This window comes from Olea europaea, chromosome 7 (assembly GCF_002742605.1).
Source record: "Olea europaea var. sylvestris chromosome 7, O_europaea_v1, whole genome shotgun sequence".
Lineage (NCBI taxonomy): Eukaryota > Viridiplantae > Streptophyta > Magnoliopsida > Lamiales > Oleaceae > Olea > Olea europaea.
In genome coordinates, this window is record NC_036243.1 from 171,717 (window position 1) to 186,714 (window position 14,998).

General features: G+C 33.7%; 1 protein-coding gene across 1 annotated transcript in view; it reads right to left on the reverse strand.

The window, feature by feature from the left end:
• Positions 1 to 415, reverse strand: part of LOC111397614 (calmodulin-like protein 8) — a 5,632-nt gene extending 5,217 nt beyond the window's left edge. Inside the window, exon 1 of the mRNA XM_023024618.1 lies at positions 23 to 415. Within this exon, the coding sequence (XP_022880386.1) occupies positions 23 to 415 (393 nt within the window). The remainder of the gene's footprint in view (positions 1 to 22) is intronic.
• Between the last annotated feature and the right edge of the window lie 14,583 nt (positions 416 to 14,998).

Here is a 14,998-nt window from a genome sequence, read left to right on the forward strand (position 1 = left end):
TCTTTATATGATCTCTGACAACCAAATACTTTATGTCAATATGTTTGCTTTGACTTCCACTTTTGTTATTTCTTAAAAAGAAAATTGCAGTCGGATTGTCGCAATAAATTTTCAAAGACTTCTCTATATTATCGACAACTCTTAAGTTTTTGACAAAATTTCTCAACCATAATGCCCGTGTCGTAGCTTCATAGTAACCAATGAATTCTACTTCCATGGTAGACGATGCAATTATAGTCTGCTTGTTGCTTTCCCAAGATACAGCTCCTCCAGTTAGAAGAAAAATGTATCCTGATGTAGACTTTCTCGTGTCTACACATCCAGCAAAATCTGAATTCGTATATCCAACAACTTCAAGATTGTCAGAATGTTTGTATGCGAGTCTGTAGTTTTTGGTTCCTTGTAGATACCTCATCACTTTCTTGGCAGCTTTCTAATGTTCTATTCCCGGATTACTTTGATATCTGCCGAGTACACTAACTGCAAATACAATCTCGGGTTTAGTACAGACTTGTACAGACATCAAACTGCAGACAGCGGAAGCATAGGGTATAGAAGCCATATGCTCTCTTTCCAATTCATTTAGTGCACATTGATTCTGATTGAATTTATCACCTTTAACAATGGGTGCTACACTTGATGCACAATTCTTCATCCTGAATCTTTCCAAAATCTTTTCAATGTAGACCTTTTGAGACAATCCTAATGACCTTTTAGATCTGTCTTTATGAATCTCTATGCCAATGACATAAGAGGCTTCACCCATATCCTTCATTTCAAAGTTTTGGCTAAGAAATTGTTTTGTGTCATGTAGCATTCCCAAATCACTGCTTGCAAGTAAAATATCATCTACATATAGGACTAGAAATATGTATTTGCTCCCACTGATTTTAAGATATATGCATTGGTCAATGATATTTTCTGTAAAACCATATGAAGTAACAATATTGTGAAACTTCAAATACCATTGACGGAAAGCTTGTTTTAGCCCATATATAGATTACCTTAATTTGCAAACCATGTGATTACCTTTATCACTGGCAAATCCTTTAGACTGTTTCATGTGTACTTCTTTTTCAAGATCCCGATTCAAAAATGTTGTTTTCACATCCATCTGATGTAGCTCCAAATCAAAATGAGCTACTAAAGCCTTTATAATTCTAAATGAATCTTTCTTAGGTAATCGATGCCTTCCTTTTGAGTGAAACCTTTAGCTACAAGCCTGGCCTTGTATCGTTCTATTGTCCCAGATGCATTCCTTTTGGTCTTGTAAATCCATTTACAAACCAGCGACTGTATGTCCATCTGGCAATTCAACGAGATCCCAAACTTGATTTTTAGCTATAGATTACATCTTAAACTCAAATTTTTCCCCTCAATAGCTTGTGAAAATGAGCTAGGATCATTGTCAAGTTCAACAAATGTATCGGACTCTTGAAGATATACAACATAATCACTAGAAATTGTAGGTTTCCTTATTCTCGAGGATCTCCTTATACCTATTATCTCATCTTGATTTTGTATATTTTGAGTAGTAATAGGTTCAACATCAAGTGGGGATTCTCGTTCTACGTTTTTCTCATGTAGTAACACTTGTTCTTAAGTTGGTTCATTTCGAGTTGTACTTGAATTCTTTCTTTCGAAAGGAATCAATATACCCGAATTGGAAGATGACCCAACAGAATCGTTCGTTTCCTGAAAATCAATATTTCTAGGAAACTCACTCCCACTCACTTCATGATCCTTTAGAAATTTCGCATTTCTAGCTTCAACAATTCTTAGAGTGTGCGTGGGACAATAGAATCTATAGCCTTTGGAGTTTACTGGATAGCCTATAAAAAAATCCACTAACTGTCCTCGGGTCCAATTTCTTTATGTGAGGATTGTAAATCCTTACTTCAACTGGACAACCCTAGATATGTATATGTCTCAAACTAGGTTTCCATCAATTCCAAATTTCAAATGGTGTTTTAGGAACTGCCTTAGATGGAACTCTATTCAAGATATTCACGACAGTTTTTAGGGCTTCACTCCACACATTCAGAGATAGGCTTGAATTTCTCATCATGCTCCTAACCATGTCCATTAAGGTCCTATTTCTTCTTTCAGCTACACCGTTTTGTTGTGATGTGCCTGGCATCGTATATTGTGCTAAGATACCTTGTTCTGCTAAAAACTTAGCAAATGGTCCTGACATTCGTCCCTTTTCTGTGTACCGTCCATAAAATTCTCCACCCTTATCTAACCTTATAATTTTGATTTTTCTTTCCTTTTGTTTCTCTACTTCAGCTTTATAACTCTAGAAAGCATCTAATATATCATCCTTATGATTTAGAAGATAGAGATACATATATCTTGAATGATCATCTATAAATGAGATAAAATATCTCTGACCATTTAGACAAGGAGTAGGAAAAGGTCCACAATATCTGTGTGAATAATCTCAAGAATGTCTGAACTCCTTTTGGCACCTTTAGTGGTCTTGTTTGTTTGCTTTCCCTTTATGCATTCAATACAAGTCCCAAAATCAGTAAAGTCAAGAGTTGGTAAAACTCTATCATTCACTAATCTTTTAAGTCTCTCTATGGAGATATGTCTCAATCTCCTGTGCCATCACTTAGAGGAGTTTTCTTTAACAATACAACACTTATTGCCAATACCATCATCATACAGTTTAGATAAGTTACACTCATAAGTGGGATCTAAAAAAAATTTATATAAATTATCAACCAAAATACCATGTCCAACAATAACTGAATTTTGAAATAAGCCAAAGCTTCTGTTTTCAAATACAAACTTGAAATTCAAAGGTGCTAATCTTGAAATAGAAACTAAATTACGAGAAAAGCTTGGAATATAAAAAGTGTCTTTAAGATCCAAATGAAAACCATAATTTAAAACTAATCGAATGATTCCAACACCTTCAACAGTTGAACTCAACTGGTTTCCAAAATAGACTCTTTGTTCACTTGATTGTGGCTTCCTTAGGTCCAGAAAGCCCTGTATAGTATTGACAATGTGAATTGTAGTACCTAAATCAATCCACCATGTATTGTCTGGAACATTAACCAAAAGAGATTCATGACACACTAGAGAGATAAGAATACTTTTATTTTCAAGCCATTTTTTATATTTGAAACAATCCTTCTTCATATGCTCTTTTTGTTAAAGAAACAAGCATATTTATTGCCCTTTTATTTCATCGGCATTTTGTTCTTCATTTTAGGACCACATTTACCCTTGTTCTCATTTCCCTTATCATGAGATGTCAGATGAACAGTTTTTCAACTTTTCATGCTTTAGCCTCTCTTCCTCTTGAACACACATTGTTAGGAGTTCATTCACAGTCAATTTTTCCTTATGTGTGTTATACAATATTTTAAATGGACCATACTTCGAAGGAAGAGAGTTCAAAATGAGAAGAAATCTCTATCTCCAGGGATTTAAGATAAGTAGTAATATCTCTCATTTCCATTATGTGCTCACGCACACCTTTAGAATTGTCAAACTTTATGCCTAAAAGCCTTTTCGTTAAAGTGTTGGCCAACATTTTGTCAGAACTTACAAATTACTCTTCAATGGCCTTTATGAAGTCCTTGGCCTTATCACATTGAGGGATCGATCCCCTGATGCTTTTATTGACATGAGTCTTCATGAGACTCACGCTCAAATGGTTGGATCTTTCCCATGATTCATATAGTGACCTCTCTTCTGGCGTACTTGATTCTGTAGGGACAAGTGGTTCATCCACACGAAGCGCCAAGTCGAGATCCATACATCCTAAAGTAACGAGAATTTTCTCCTTCCAATCAGAAAAGTTATCACCTCATAGAATTGGAATTCAAATAGAGTCATTGAAAAAATTAGGAACCGCTGCATAAAATAAACACATACATTAATGCTATGAAAACCATCCTTATATTGAATTAACCAATATCAATTCAATTATGCAAATTCAAACTTTCCTGTGGGTAGAGGTTGTTATCACACATTGAATTTACAAAGACTTTAGTAATTTTAAATTCAAGTATTTTCCATACCCGTGGGCCTAGGAAATTTCTTGTTTCAATATTTAATAATTATTTTATTGCAATTAAATCCTTAAGACAGCTATTTCCCTGTGAGGCCAAATAATCATCATGTTATTTAACTGCACTTTATGAGATGTCCTATGTATTACCAAATAATTCTTTATGTGACTTATATTAATGACATAAAATTATAACTGAAAATGCTTTGGCTAATCTTAAGTTATAATAATATGTCGAAACCTTAGATGACATCTCTAGTCTAAAGATTTTCATGAGAGTTGTTGAATTTACTAAATTCTATCGCCGTGTTAAACATACAAATTTAAAACGGACACTTTAGATTCTAAAAGATAAACCATATTAAACAATTTTTATTTCATTAATAATTTTACCCTTTGGTAATTAGTTTGAATAACATATATTTAAACTTAAACTAATCAAAATAACAGGTAATCACCACATGCACATCATGTATTTTCTAGAAATAAATAAATCAGCCATGTTAACTCCAGTGTAAAAATAATTTCCTAGATGCATTTAAGTTTGCACATATTTAACGAAATCAATCTAGGTCCATAATTTTAGATAAATGCAGTCTTATAACAGAAAAAACCACTAATTCAAGTTGCACAATACTAGCCCAAAGTCAGCAAGTTTCTTCTGGCAAACAAGGCAGAATCATAGGTTTAATGATACGAGCAAAAAATTAATTTTGGTCAACAACTATGATGACAAGTTACGGCACTATATTTTATACGTAGTAAAAAAATGGAATATGATGACATTTAACTGCATGTGCAACGATTGTTATTACTGCAGTTCATTTGAATTTTACAAACCCATTAGCAAACTAACCATTTAATGGGGCAACACGACATTTGCATTTTCAGATAATTTCGTTAAATACGAATACTGCTATAAAATATAAAATTACCTCCATAAACTATTTGTACTCCAGCAAGTACTTGGATTGAGGCCAATTAAACCAAATTAAAACAATACGTATACATGTGCATATGGTCATGCATATTAATTCCAAAAACAGTGATTTTCATGCACAATTAAATCAAAGGAAAACTGAAGAACAACATATAAACATTGGTAATGCAATTTGTATTTCATAAAAAATCTGAATAACCAAGCATGAAAGTGGCTCTGATACCAAATGTAAGAAACTTAAGACATACCTCCAACTATGTTATTCAAGATTTAATTGAAAGTTCGCAGTGGAAACGGGTCTTTAAAGCACCAACGATCTTCTAACCAAAACCCACTTGATAATTCCCTTTCTTTTAATGGAATAAAACACAGGATTTTCTTTATGAGGAAAATACTGCAGGAATTTTTTGTACGGATTTGGCAAGGGACCCTTTGACATATATATAGACAACCACCAAATAACTTCCATCCATCATGGAAGTGGGTAGTTTTCTCTTGCAATAACTTCCCTTCTTTAACCAAATGGTAAGTTATCTTGGCAGTTCATTAACCCACAATTTAAACTTAAAATGTATTTAATTTTACATTGACCATGTGGACCACAAACCGTTTACAAGGATTCCACCAACAAGGTGTCGATTTTTATGAAAAATTCAGTCCAATCATCAAACATACAACTATTCGGTTAGTAAAGCTGACACTTCTCTTTTTATTTATCGAAAATCAGTTACTATTACTTACATACTCATATATGTGGATGATATTTTTTGATAACAAGGTCAAATTCAAATGCAATCATTCATGTGATTAACTACTTGAAAAGTACTTTTGCTGTCAAAGACTTGGGTGCACTAAATTTCTTTCTTAGTGTCGAGGCACTTCGACGTTTAGATGGAATTTGTCTCACTCAACGCAAGTATATTGTTGATTTGCTGAAAAGGAGCAACATGGACAAAGCAAAGCCCTGCACAAGTCCAATGGCCTCTAATTGTCATATGATTTTCACCGATGGACATCCTTTTGAAGATATAAGTCTCTATCGAAGCATCGTAGGTAGGATGCAATACCTATCGTTCACAAGGCTTGATTTAGCCTTTGCAGTGCATAAAGTCAGTAAATTTATGCCTCGACCTCTTAATACACATTGGATGGCAGTTAAGCGCATATTGCGCTACCTTAAACACTCGATATCCACTGGTCTCTACATCAATAAAGGTGCTGATATGAGGTTGCAAGCTTAATTAGATTCTGATGGGCTGCTGATAGAGATGATCGACGCTCGGTTGGTGCTTTCTGTGTCTATAGAGAGAGAGAGAGAGAGAGAGAGAGAGATGAGTATTCTTCAATCCTCCTTTGGTCTTTATACACGTAGAATTCTAGAGGGGCTGTGGGATTGGGCTTGTAAATGCATTCCATTTTCACTAAAATTTACAAAAACTATAAAAAAATTAAGAGTCAAATAAATCTAGTGACTTGAGTAGGTCAATATTGCATTATTACATAATATTGCTTGTAAAACCCTTCAAATAAAACTAGAAGATGTAAACTTCAATTGAACTAGTGACTTGAGTGGGTCAGTATTGCATTATATAATTATAAGATATCTAAGAACAATATCACAAAATATTTCATGACAAACCTAGAAGACGTAAAATTTACAATTCGTTCTGTACTAATGAATCGAAATATTTTGTTTGTAAGTTTAATTATAATATAATGTAAAGTCAAAAAAGATTATTCTATAATTTTATGTCGAACTGGTGACTAGGTCGTGAAAGCATCAAGAAATGACCAAATGTCCATTGACAATTGGTCCCCTACTTTCTTCTCTCCTACTCCACCGGCCGTCCATTTTTCTCAGATTTTCTCTTGACCTAATTTCTACGTTCATATTGGTTGCATCTGTAAAATTGTAATGCTTATGAATTTATAGAGTAAATTTATACAGCTTTACGGTTTCATGTTTAGGGGACAAAGAGAATTCAAAGAGAAGACCAGAGGTGGTGGGGGTGGGTGTACTAAGTACTTTGGTACCATCGATTTTCCAACCAAGGCCACGCTGCGATGTTTACACGAGGGCTGATGTTTTTAACACTGCCGTATTGTAGCCTCGACTTTGATCACCAAATAATTATTGGAAAAATTGCAAATATTCATCCTTAACTTATTGTTTTAGTAGCAAGTAAGTCCATCAGTATTTCATTATGGTTATAGGTATTTGAGGGGACTTGACTAGAGGTTGTCGAAAAGAGTTATTTATTTATTTATTATTTTTATTCTATAAAAATCAATTATCCCTCTCTCCTTCAGAATTCGTCTAATTGCTTGCACCTATCCCATAGACAACCCTATAACAAAAGTAAAGATACATGCACAGGCAGTTGTGTTCTTGGGCCAAGATGAGTCAGTGGGGGCAAAACAAAACATGAGTCAGTGGAGGCAAAACAGAATTATGTAAAAATTAAGGATTAAAAATCGACAATTATAGACAACATAATTATATGGGCTACTTTGCGCCCACTGGACCCTTGGTGGGTCTACCACTGTCTTGGACTGCATGAGTAACCAAGTGTAATACGACAAGTTTCATAAGAAGAATCTGCAAAGAAAAGAAAAATATGTCAACATCATCGTAATATATCTTTTGAGAGATTGTTATTGGGATGAGCAGTTCAAAATATTTTCGATAGATTGTTCTTGCGCATATAAAGAAAATAATATGTTTCAGGGAAACTTGCTAATTTTTAAATGTCGGTAACCAATTTGATGCTTGAACTAGAAGTTGGGAACCAACAAATCAATTTTCCCTAGTTATTTTCAATTATTTTACAAGATAATCCTCTTAATTTATCATATTACTTTCATAACCATCTTGAGACAATAGTCCAATAGCTTTTACGATGATTAAATGATGGTTCAAATGTAAGTAGTGATTAATTAATTAAGTAGATAAACTTATAAAATTTATTGTTATATTTAACTTGACTTTTGACATTGAAGCCACTCTTCACTAATATAATACTTTCATCTCACAGTATCCCTGCGTGAGTAACATTATTTCCATAAAAATGCATTTTTAAATAGTGTATTGATGAAAAATGTGTAGTTAAAAAATAAGAAAAAGTTTTGAATTTGTGTGTAATATTATTTTATTGAAGAATGTGTGATTGAAATGATATCAAATTACTGTTAAAAAATGTATTTTTTGAAAGAATGTGGGTCAAACAGGGCCAATTGTGGTACTTGATTATATGGCATTGAAACCCTACCAGTTTTATATGTTGATGTAGAGAATCAAGTTAGCAAAATTGAATTCAAGGCTGAAGATATTGAAGATCAGAATGTCGAGATATGCAGCAATAGTAATGATCGAAATCACAGCAACAGATTTGGTAAAATCTCAATAAATCAGGAGCCTAACAAATGAGGAAGATTCGATCCTACTATTATGCTATGTTAATAAAATTGTATAGCTGTAATCCTTTAAATTCAATTATTCACATAAATGTAGGGATCGGTTATATATACTGTACATATTAGAATTAAATTCAATAAAAATAAAGGAATCAATTCTCTTACATGGTATCAAAGCAGCCATCAAAAGATCAACATCTAAATGTCTTCCTCCAATTCTGCAACCCAATCTCCCTTCGTTATCTTCATGCCAAATATTGCTACTATCTGGAAGGCCCAGATGGTACTATATTTCAGAGGTCAAGACCTCTTTGGTTACCTCGACGGAACCACACCAAACCACCAAAAAAGGTTTCCATATCCCCCCATGAAACCAATATTGTTTCTAAAACACTCAATCATGCTTATTCTCAATAGGTCAAGCAGGGCAACATCATTCTTAGCACTCTCATATCTTTTCTTATCGAAGGAGTGTTTGCTCAGGTTGTTAATTATACCTCTTCCCATAGGAATTTTTTGTACGGGTTTGGCTAGGGACCCTTTGGCATATATATAGACAACTACCAAATAACTTCCATCCATCATGGAAGTGGATAGTTTTCTCCTGCAATAACTTCCCTTCTTTAACCAAATGAGAAGTTATCTTGGCAGTTAATTAATCCACAATTTAAATTTAAAATGTATTTAATTTTACATTGACCATGTGGGCCACAAACTGTTTACATTCTCTCACTTGGTCCACATGTTCAATGATTAACTTTAAAGTGGGTACTTAATATTGCCATATGCTGAAACTGCCAATAACCTACTCCAGTAGAAATTCACGATACTTGAATCATGGCGGTCTTGTTTTAATAATCGAACATTTCCTTCAATGTATTAAAAGTATGATCACTTCTAGAGAGTACTTTTCTTTATGAATGAACTTCCTATAAGTCATTCGGGGTCCAAAAATAACTATAATGGATAAACCAAATTACAAACTTTAAGTGCACTAATAACATTGTTTCAAATACAAAACAACAATCTTAAAAATCGAACATCAGAGTATCAACTGAGCACGTAAGTCCCATATTCTCAACATGAGCTTTATAAACTTTAGCCAGCAAGCCTTTAGTCATGGGATCTGCAATCATGAGATCTGTTTTGATGTGCTCAATGGCCACTTTATTTTTCTTTATATGATCTCTGACAACCAAATACTTTATGTCAATATGTTTGCTTTGACTTCCACTTTTGTTATTTCTTAAAAAGAAATTTGCAGTCGGATTGTCGCAATAAATTTTCAAAGGCTTCTCTATATTATCGACCACTCTTAAGTTTTTGACAAAATTTCTCAACCATAATGCCCGTGTCGTAGCTTCATAGTAACCAATGAATTCTACTTCCATGGTAGACGATGCAATTATAGTCTGCTTGTTGCTTTTCCAAGATACAGCTCCTCCAGTTAGAAGAAAAATGTATCCTGATGTAGACTTTCTCGTGTCTACACATCCAGCAAAATCTGAATTCGTATATCCAACAACTTCAAGATTGTCAGAATGTTTGTATGTGAGTCTGTAGTTTTTGGTTCCTTGTAGATACCTCATCACTTTCTTGGCAGCTTTCTAATGTTCTATTCCCGGATTACTTTGATATCTGCCGAGTACACTAACTGCAAATACAATGTCGGGTTTAGTACAGACTTGTACAGACATCAAACTGCAGACATCGGAAGCATAGGGTATAGAAGCCATATGCTCTCTTTCCAATTCATTTAGTGCACATTGATTCTGATTGAATTTATCACCTTTAACAATGGGTGCTACACTTGATGCACAATTCTTCATCCTGAATCTTTCCAAAATCTTTTCAATGTAGACCTTTTGAGACAATCCTAATGACCTTTTAGATCTGTCTTTATGAATCTCTATGCCAATGACATAAGAGGCTTCACCCATATCCTTCATTTCAAAGTTTTGGCTAAGAAATTGTTTTGTGTCATGTAGCATTCCCAAATCACTGCTTGCAAGTAAAATATCATCTACATATAGGACTAGAAATATGTATTTGCTCCCACTGATTTTAAGATATATGCATTGGTCAATGATATTTTCTGTAAAACCATATGAAGTAACAATATTGTGAAACTTCAAATACCATTGACGGAAAGCTTGTTTTAGCCCATATATAGATTTCCTTAATTTGCAAACCATGTGATTACCTTTATCACTGGCAAATCCTTCAGACTGTTTCATGTGTACTTCTTTTTCAAGATCCCGATTCAAAAATGTTGTTTTCACATCCATCAGATGTAGCTCCAAATCAAAATGAGCTACTAAAGCCTTTATAATTCTAAATGAATCTTTCTTAGGTAATCGATGCCTTCCTTTTGAGTGAAACCTTTAGCTACAAGCCTGGCCTTGTATCGTTCTATTGTCCCAGATGCATTCCTTTTGGTCTTGTAAATCCATTTACAAACCAGCGACTGTATGTCCATCTGGCAATTTAACGAGATCCCAAACTTGATTTTTAGCTATAGATTACATCTTAAACTCAAAATTTTCCCCTCAATAGCTTGTGAAAACGAGCTAGGATCATTGTCAAGGTCAACAAATGTATCGGACTCTTGAAGATATACAACATAATCACTAGAAATTGCAGGTTTCCTTATTCTTGAGGATCTCCTTATACCTATTATCTCATCTTGATTTTGTATATTTTGAGTAGTAATAGGTTCAACATCAAGTGGGGATTCTCGTTCTACGTTTTCCTCATGTAGTAACACTTGTTCTTAAGTTGGTTCATTTCGAGTTGTACTTGAATTCTTTCTTTCGAAAGGAATCAATATACCCGAATTGGAAGATGACCCAACAGAATCGTTCGTTTCCTGAAAATCAATATTTCTAGGAAACTCACTCCCACTCACTTCATGATCCTTTAGAAATTTCGCATTTCTAGCTTCAACAATTCTTAGAGTGTGCGTGGGACAATAGAATCTATAGCCTTTGGAGTTTACTGGATAGCCTATAAAAAAATCCACTAACTGTCCTCGGGTCCAATTTCTTTATGTGAGGATTGTAAATCCTTACTTCAACTGGACAACCCTAGATATGTATATGTCTCAAACTAGGTTTCCATCAATTCCAAATTTCAAATGGTGTTTTAGGAACTTCCTTAGATGGAACTCTATTCAAGATATTCACGACAGTTTTTAGGGCTTCACTCCACATACTCAGAGATAGGCTTGAATTTCTCATCATGCTCCTAACCATGTCCATTAAGGTCCTATTTCTTCTTTCAGCTACACCGTTTTGTTGTGATGTGCCTGGCATCGTATATTGTGCTAAGATACCTTGTTCTGCTAAAAACTTAGCAAATGGTCCTGACATTCGTCCCTTTTCTGTGTACCGTCCATAAAATTCTCCACCCTTATCTAACCTTATAATTTTGATTTTTCTTTCCTTTTGTTTCTCTACTTCAGCTTTATAACTCTAGAAAGCATCTAATATATCATCCTTATGATTTAGAAGATAGAGATACATATATCTTGAATGATCATCTATAAATGAGATAAAATATCTCTGACCATTTAGACAAGGAGTAGGAAAAGGTCCACAATATCTGTGTGAATAATCTCAAGAATGTCTGAACTCCTTTTGGTACCTTTAGTGGTCTTGTTTGTTTGCTTTCCCTTTATGCATTCAATACAGGTCCCAAAATCAGTAAAGTCAAGAGTTGGTAAAACTCTATCATTCACTAATCTTTTAAGTCTCTCTATGGAGATATGTCTCAATCTCCTGTGCCATCACTTAGAGGAGTTTTCTTTAACAATACAACACTTATTGCCAATACCATCATCATACAGTTTAGATAAGTTGCACTCATAAGTGGGATCTAAAACAAATTTATATAAATTATCAACCAAAATACCATGTCCAACAATAACTGAATTTTGAAATAAGCCAAAGCTTCTGTTTTCAAATACAAACTTGAAATTCAAAGGTGCTAATCTTGAAATAGAAACTAAATTACGAGAAAAGCTTGGAATATAAAAAGTGTCTTTAAGATCCAAATAAAAACCATAATTTAAAACTAATCGAATGATTCCAACGCCTTCAACAGTTGAACTCAACTGGTTTCCAAAATAGACTCTTTGTTCACTTGATTGTGGCTTCCTTAGGTCCAGAAAGCCCTGTATAGTATTGACAATGTGAATTGTAGTACCTAAATCAATCCACCATGTATTGTCTGGAACATTAACCAAAAGAGATTCATGACACACTAGAGAGATAAGAATACTTTTATTTTCAAGCCATTTTTTATATTTGAAACAATCCTTCTTCATATGCTCTTTTTGTTAAAGAAACAAGCATATTTATTGCCCTTTTATTTCATCGGCATTTTGTTCTTCATTTTAGGACCACATTTACCCTTGTTCTCATTTCCCTTATCATGAGATGTCAGATGAACAGTTTCCAACTTTTCATGGTTTAGCCTCTCTTCCTCTTGAACACACATTGTTAGGAGTTCATTCACAGTCAATTTTTCCTTATGTGTGTTATACAATATTTTAAATGGACCATACTTCGCAGGAAGAGAGTTCAAAATGAGAAGAAATCTCTATCTCCAGGGATTTAAGATAAGTAGTAATATCTCTCATTTCCATTATGTGCTCACGCACACCTTTAGAATTGTCAAACTTTATGCCTAAAAGCCTTTTCGTTAAAGTGTTGGCCAACATTTTGTCAGAACTTACAAATTACTCTTCAATGGCCTTTATGAAGTCCTTGGCCTTATCACATTGAGGGATCGATCCCCTGATGCTTTTATTGACATGAGTCTTCATGAGACTCACGCTCAAATGGTTGGATCTTTCCCATGATTCATATAGTGACCTCTCTTCTGGCGTACTTGATTCTGTAGGGACAAGTGGTTCATCCACACGAAGCGCCAAGTCGAGATCCATACATCCTAAAGTAACGAGAATTTTCTCCTTCCAATCAGAAAAGTTATCACCTCATAGAATTGGAATTCAAATAGAGTCATTGAAAAAATTAGGAACCGCTGCATAAAATAAACACATACATTAATGCTATGAAAACCATCCTTATATTGAATTAACCAATATCAATTCAATTATGCAAATTCAAACTTTCCTGTGGGTTGAGGTTGTTATCACACATTGAATTTACAAAGACTTTAGTAATTTTAAATTCAAGTATTTTCCATACCCGTGGGCCTAGGAAATTTCTTGTTTCAATATTTAATAATTATTTTATTGTAATTAAATCCTTAAGACAGCTATTTCCCTGTGAGGCCAAATAATCATCATGTTATTTAACTGCACTTTATGAGATGTCCTATGTATTACCAAATAATTCTTTGTGTGACTTATATTAATGACATAAAATTATCACTGAAAATGCTTTGGCTAATCTTAAGTTATAATAATATGTCGAAACCTTAGATGACATCTCTAGTCTAAAGATTTTCATGAGAGTTGTTGAATTTACTAAATTCTATCGCCGTGTTAAACATACAAATTTAAAACGGACACTTTAGATTCTAAAAGATAAACCATATTAAACAATTTTTATTTCATTAATAATTTTACCCTTTGGTAATTAGTTTGAATAACATATATTTAAACTTAAACTAATCAAAATAACAGGTAATCACCACATGCACATCATGTATTTTCTAGAAATAAATAAATCAGCCATGTTAACTCCAGTGTAAAAATAATTTCCTAGATGCATTTAAGTTTGCACATATTTAACGAAATCAATCTAGGTCCATAATTTTAGATAAATGCAGTCTTATAACAGAAAAAACCACTAATTCAAGTTGCACAATACTAGCCCAAAGTCAGCAAGTTTCTTTTGGCAAACAAGGCAGAATCATAGGTTTAATGATACGAGCAAAAAATTAATTTTGGTCAACAACTATGATGACAAGTTACGACACTATATTTTATACGTAGTAAAAAAATGGAATATGATGACATTTAACTGCATGTGCAACGATTGTTATTACTGCAGTTCATTTGAATTTTACAAACCCATTAGCAAACTAACCATTTAATGGGGCAACACGACATTTGCATTTTCAGATAATTTCGTTAAATACGAATACTGCTATAAAATATAAAATTACCTCCATAAACTATTTGTACTCCAGCAAATACTTGGATTGAGGCCAATTAAACCAAATTAAAACAATATGTATACATGTGCATATGGTCATGCATATTAATTCCAAAAACAGTGATTTTCATGCACAATTAAACCAAAGGAAAACTGAAGAACAACATATAAACATTGGTAATGCAATTTGTATTTCATAAAAAATCTGAATAACCAAGCATGAAAGTGGCTCTGATACCAAATGTAAGAAACTTAAGACATACCTCCAACTATGTTATTCAAGATTTAATTGAAAGTTCGCAGTGGAAATGGGTCTTTAAAGCACCAACGATCTTCTAACCAAAACCCACTTGATAATTCCCTTTCTTTTAATGGAATAAAACACAGGATTTTCTTTATGAGAGAAAATACTGCAGGAATTTTTTGTACGGATTTGGCAAGGGACCCTTTGACATATATATAGACAACCACCAAATAACTTCCATC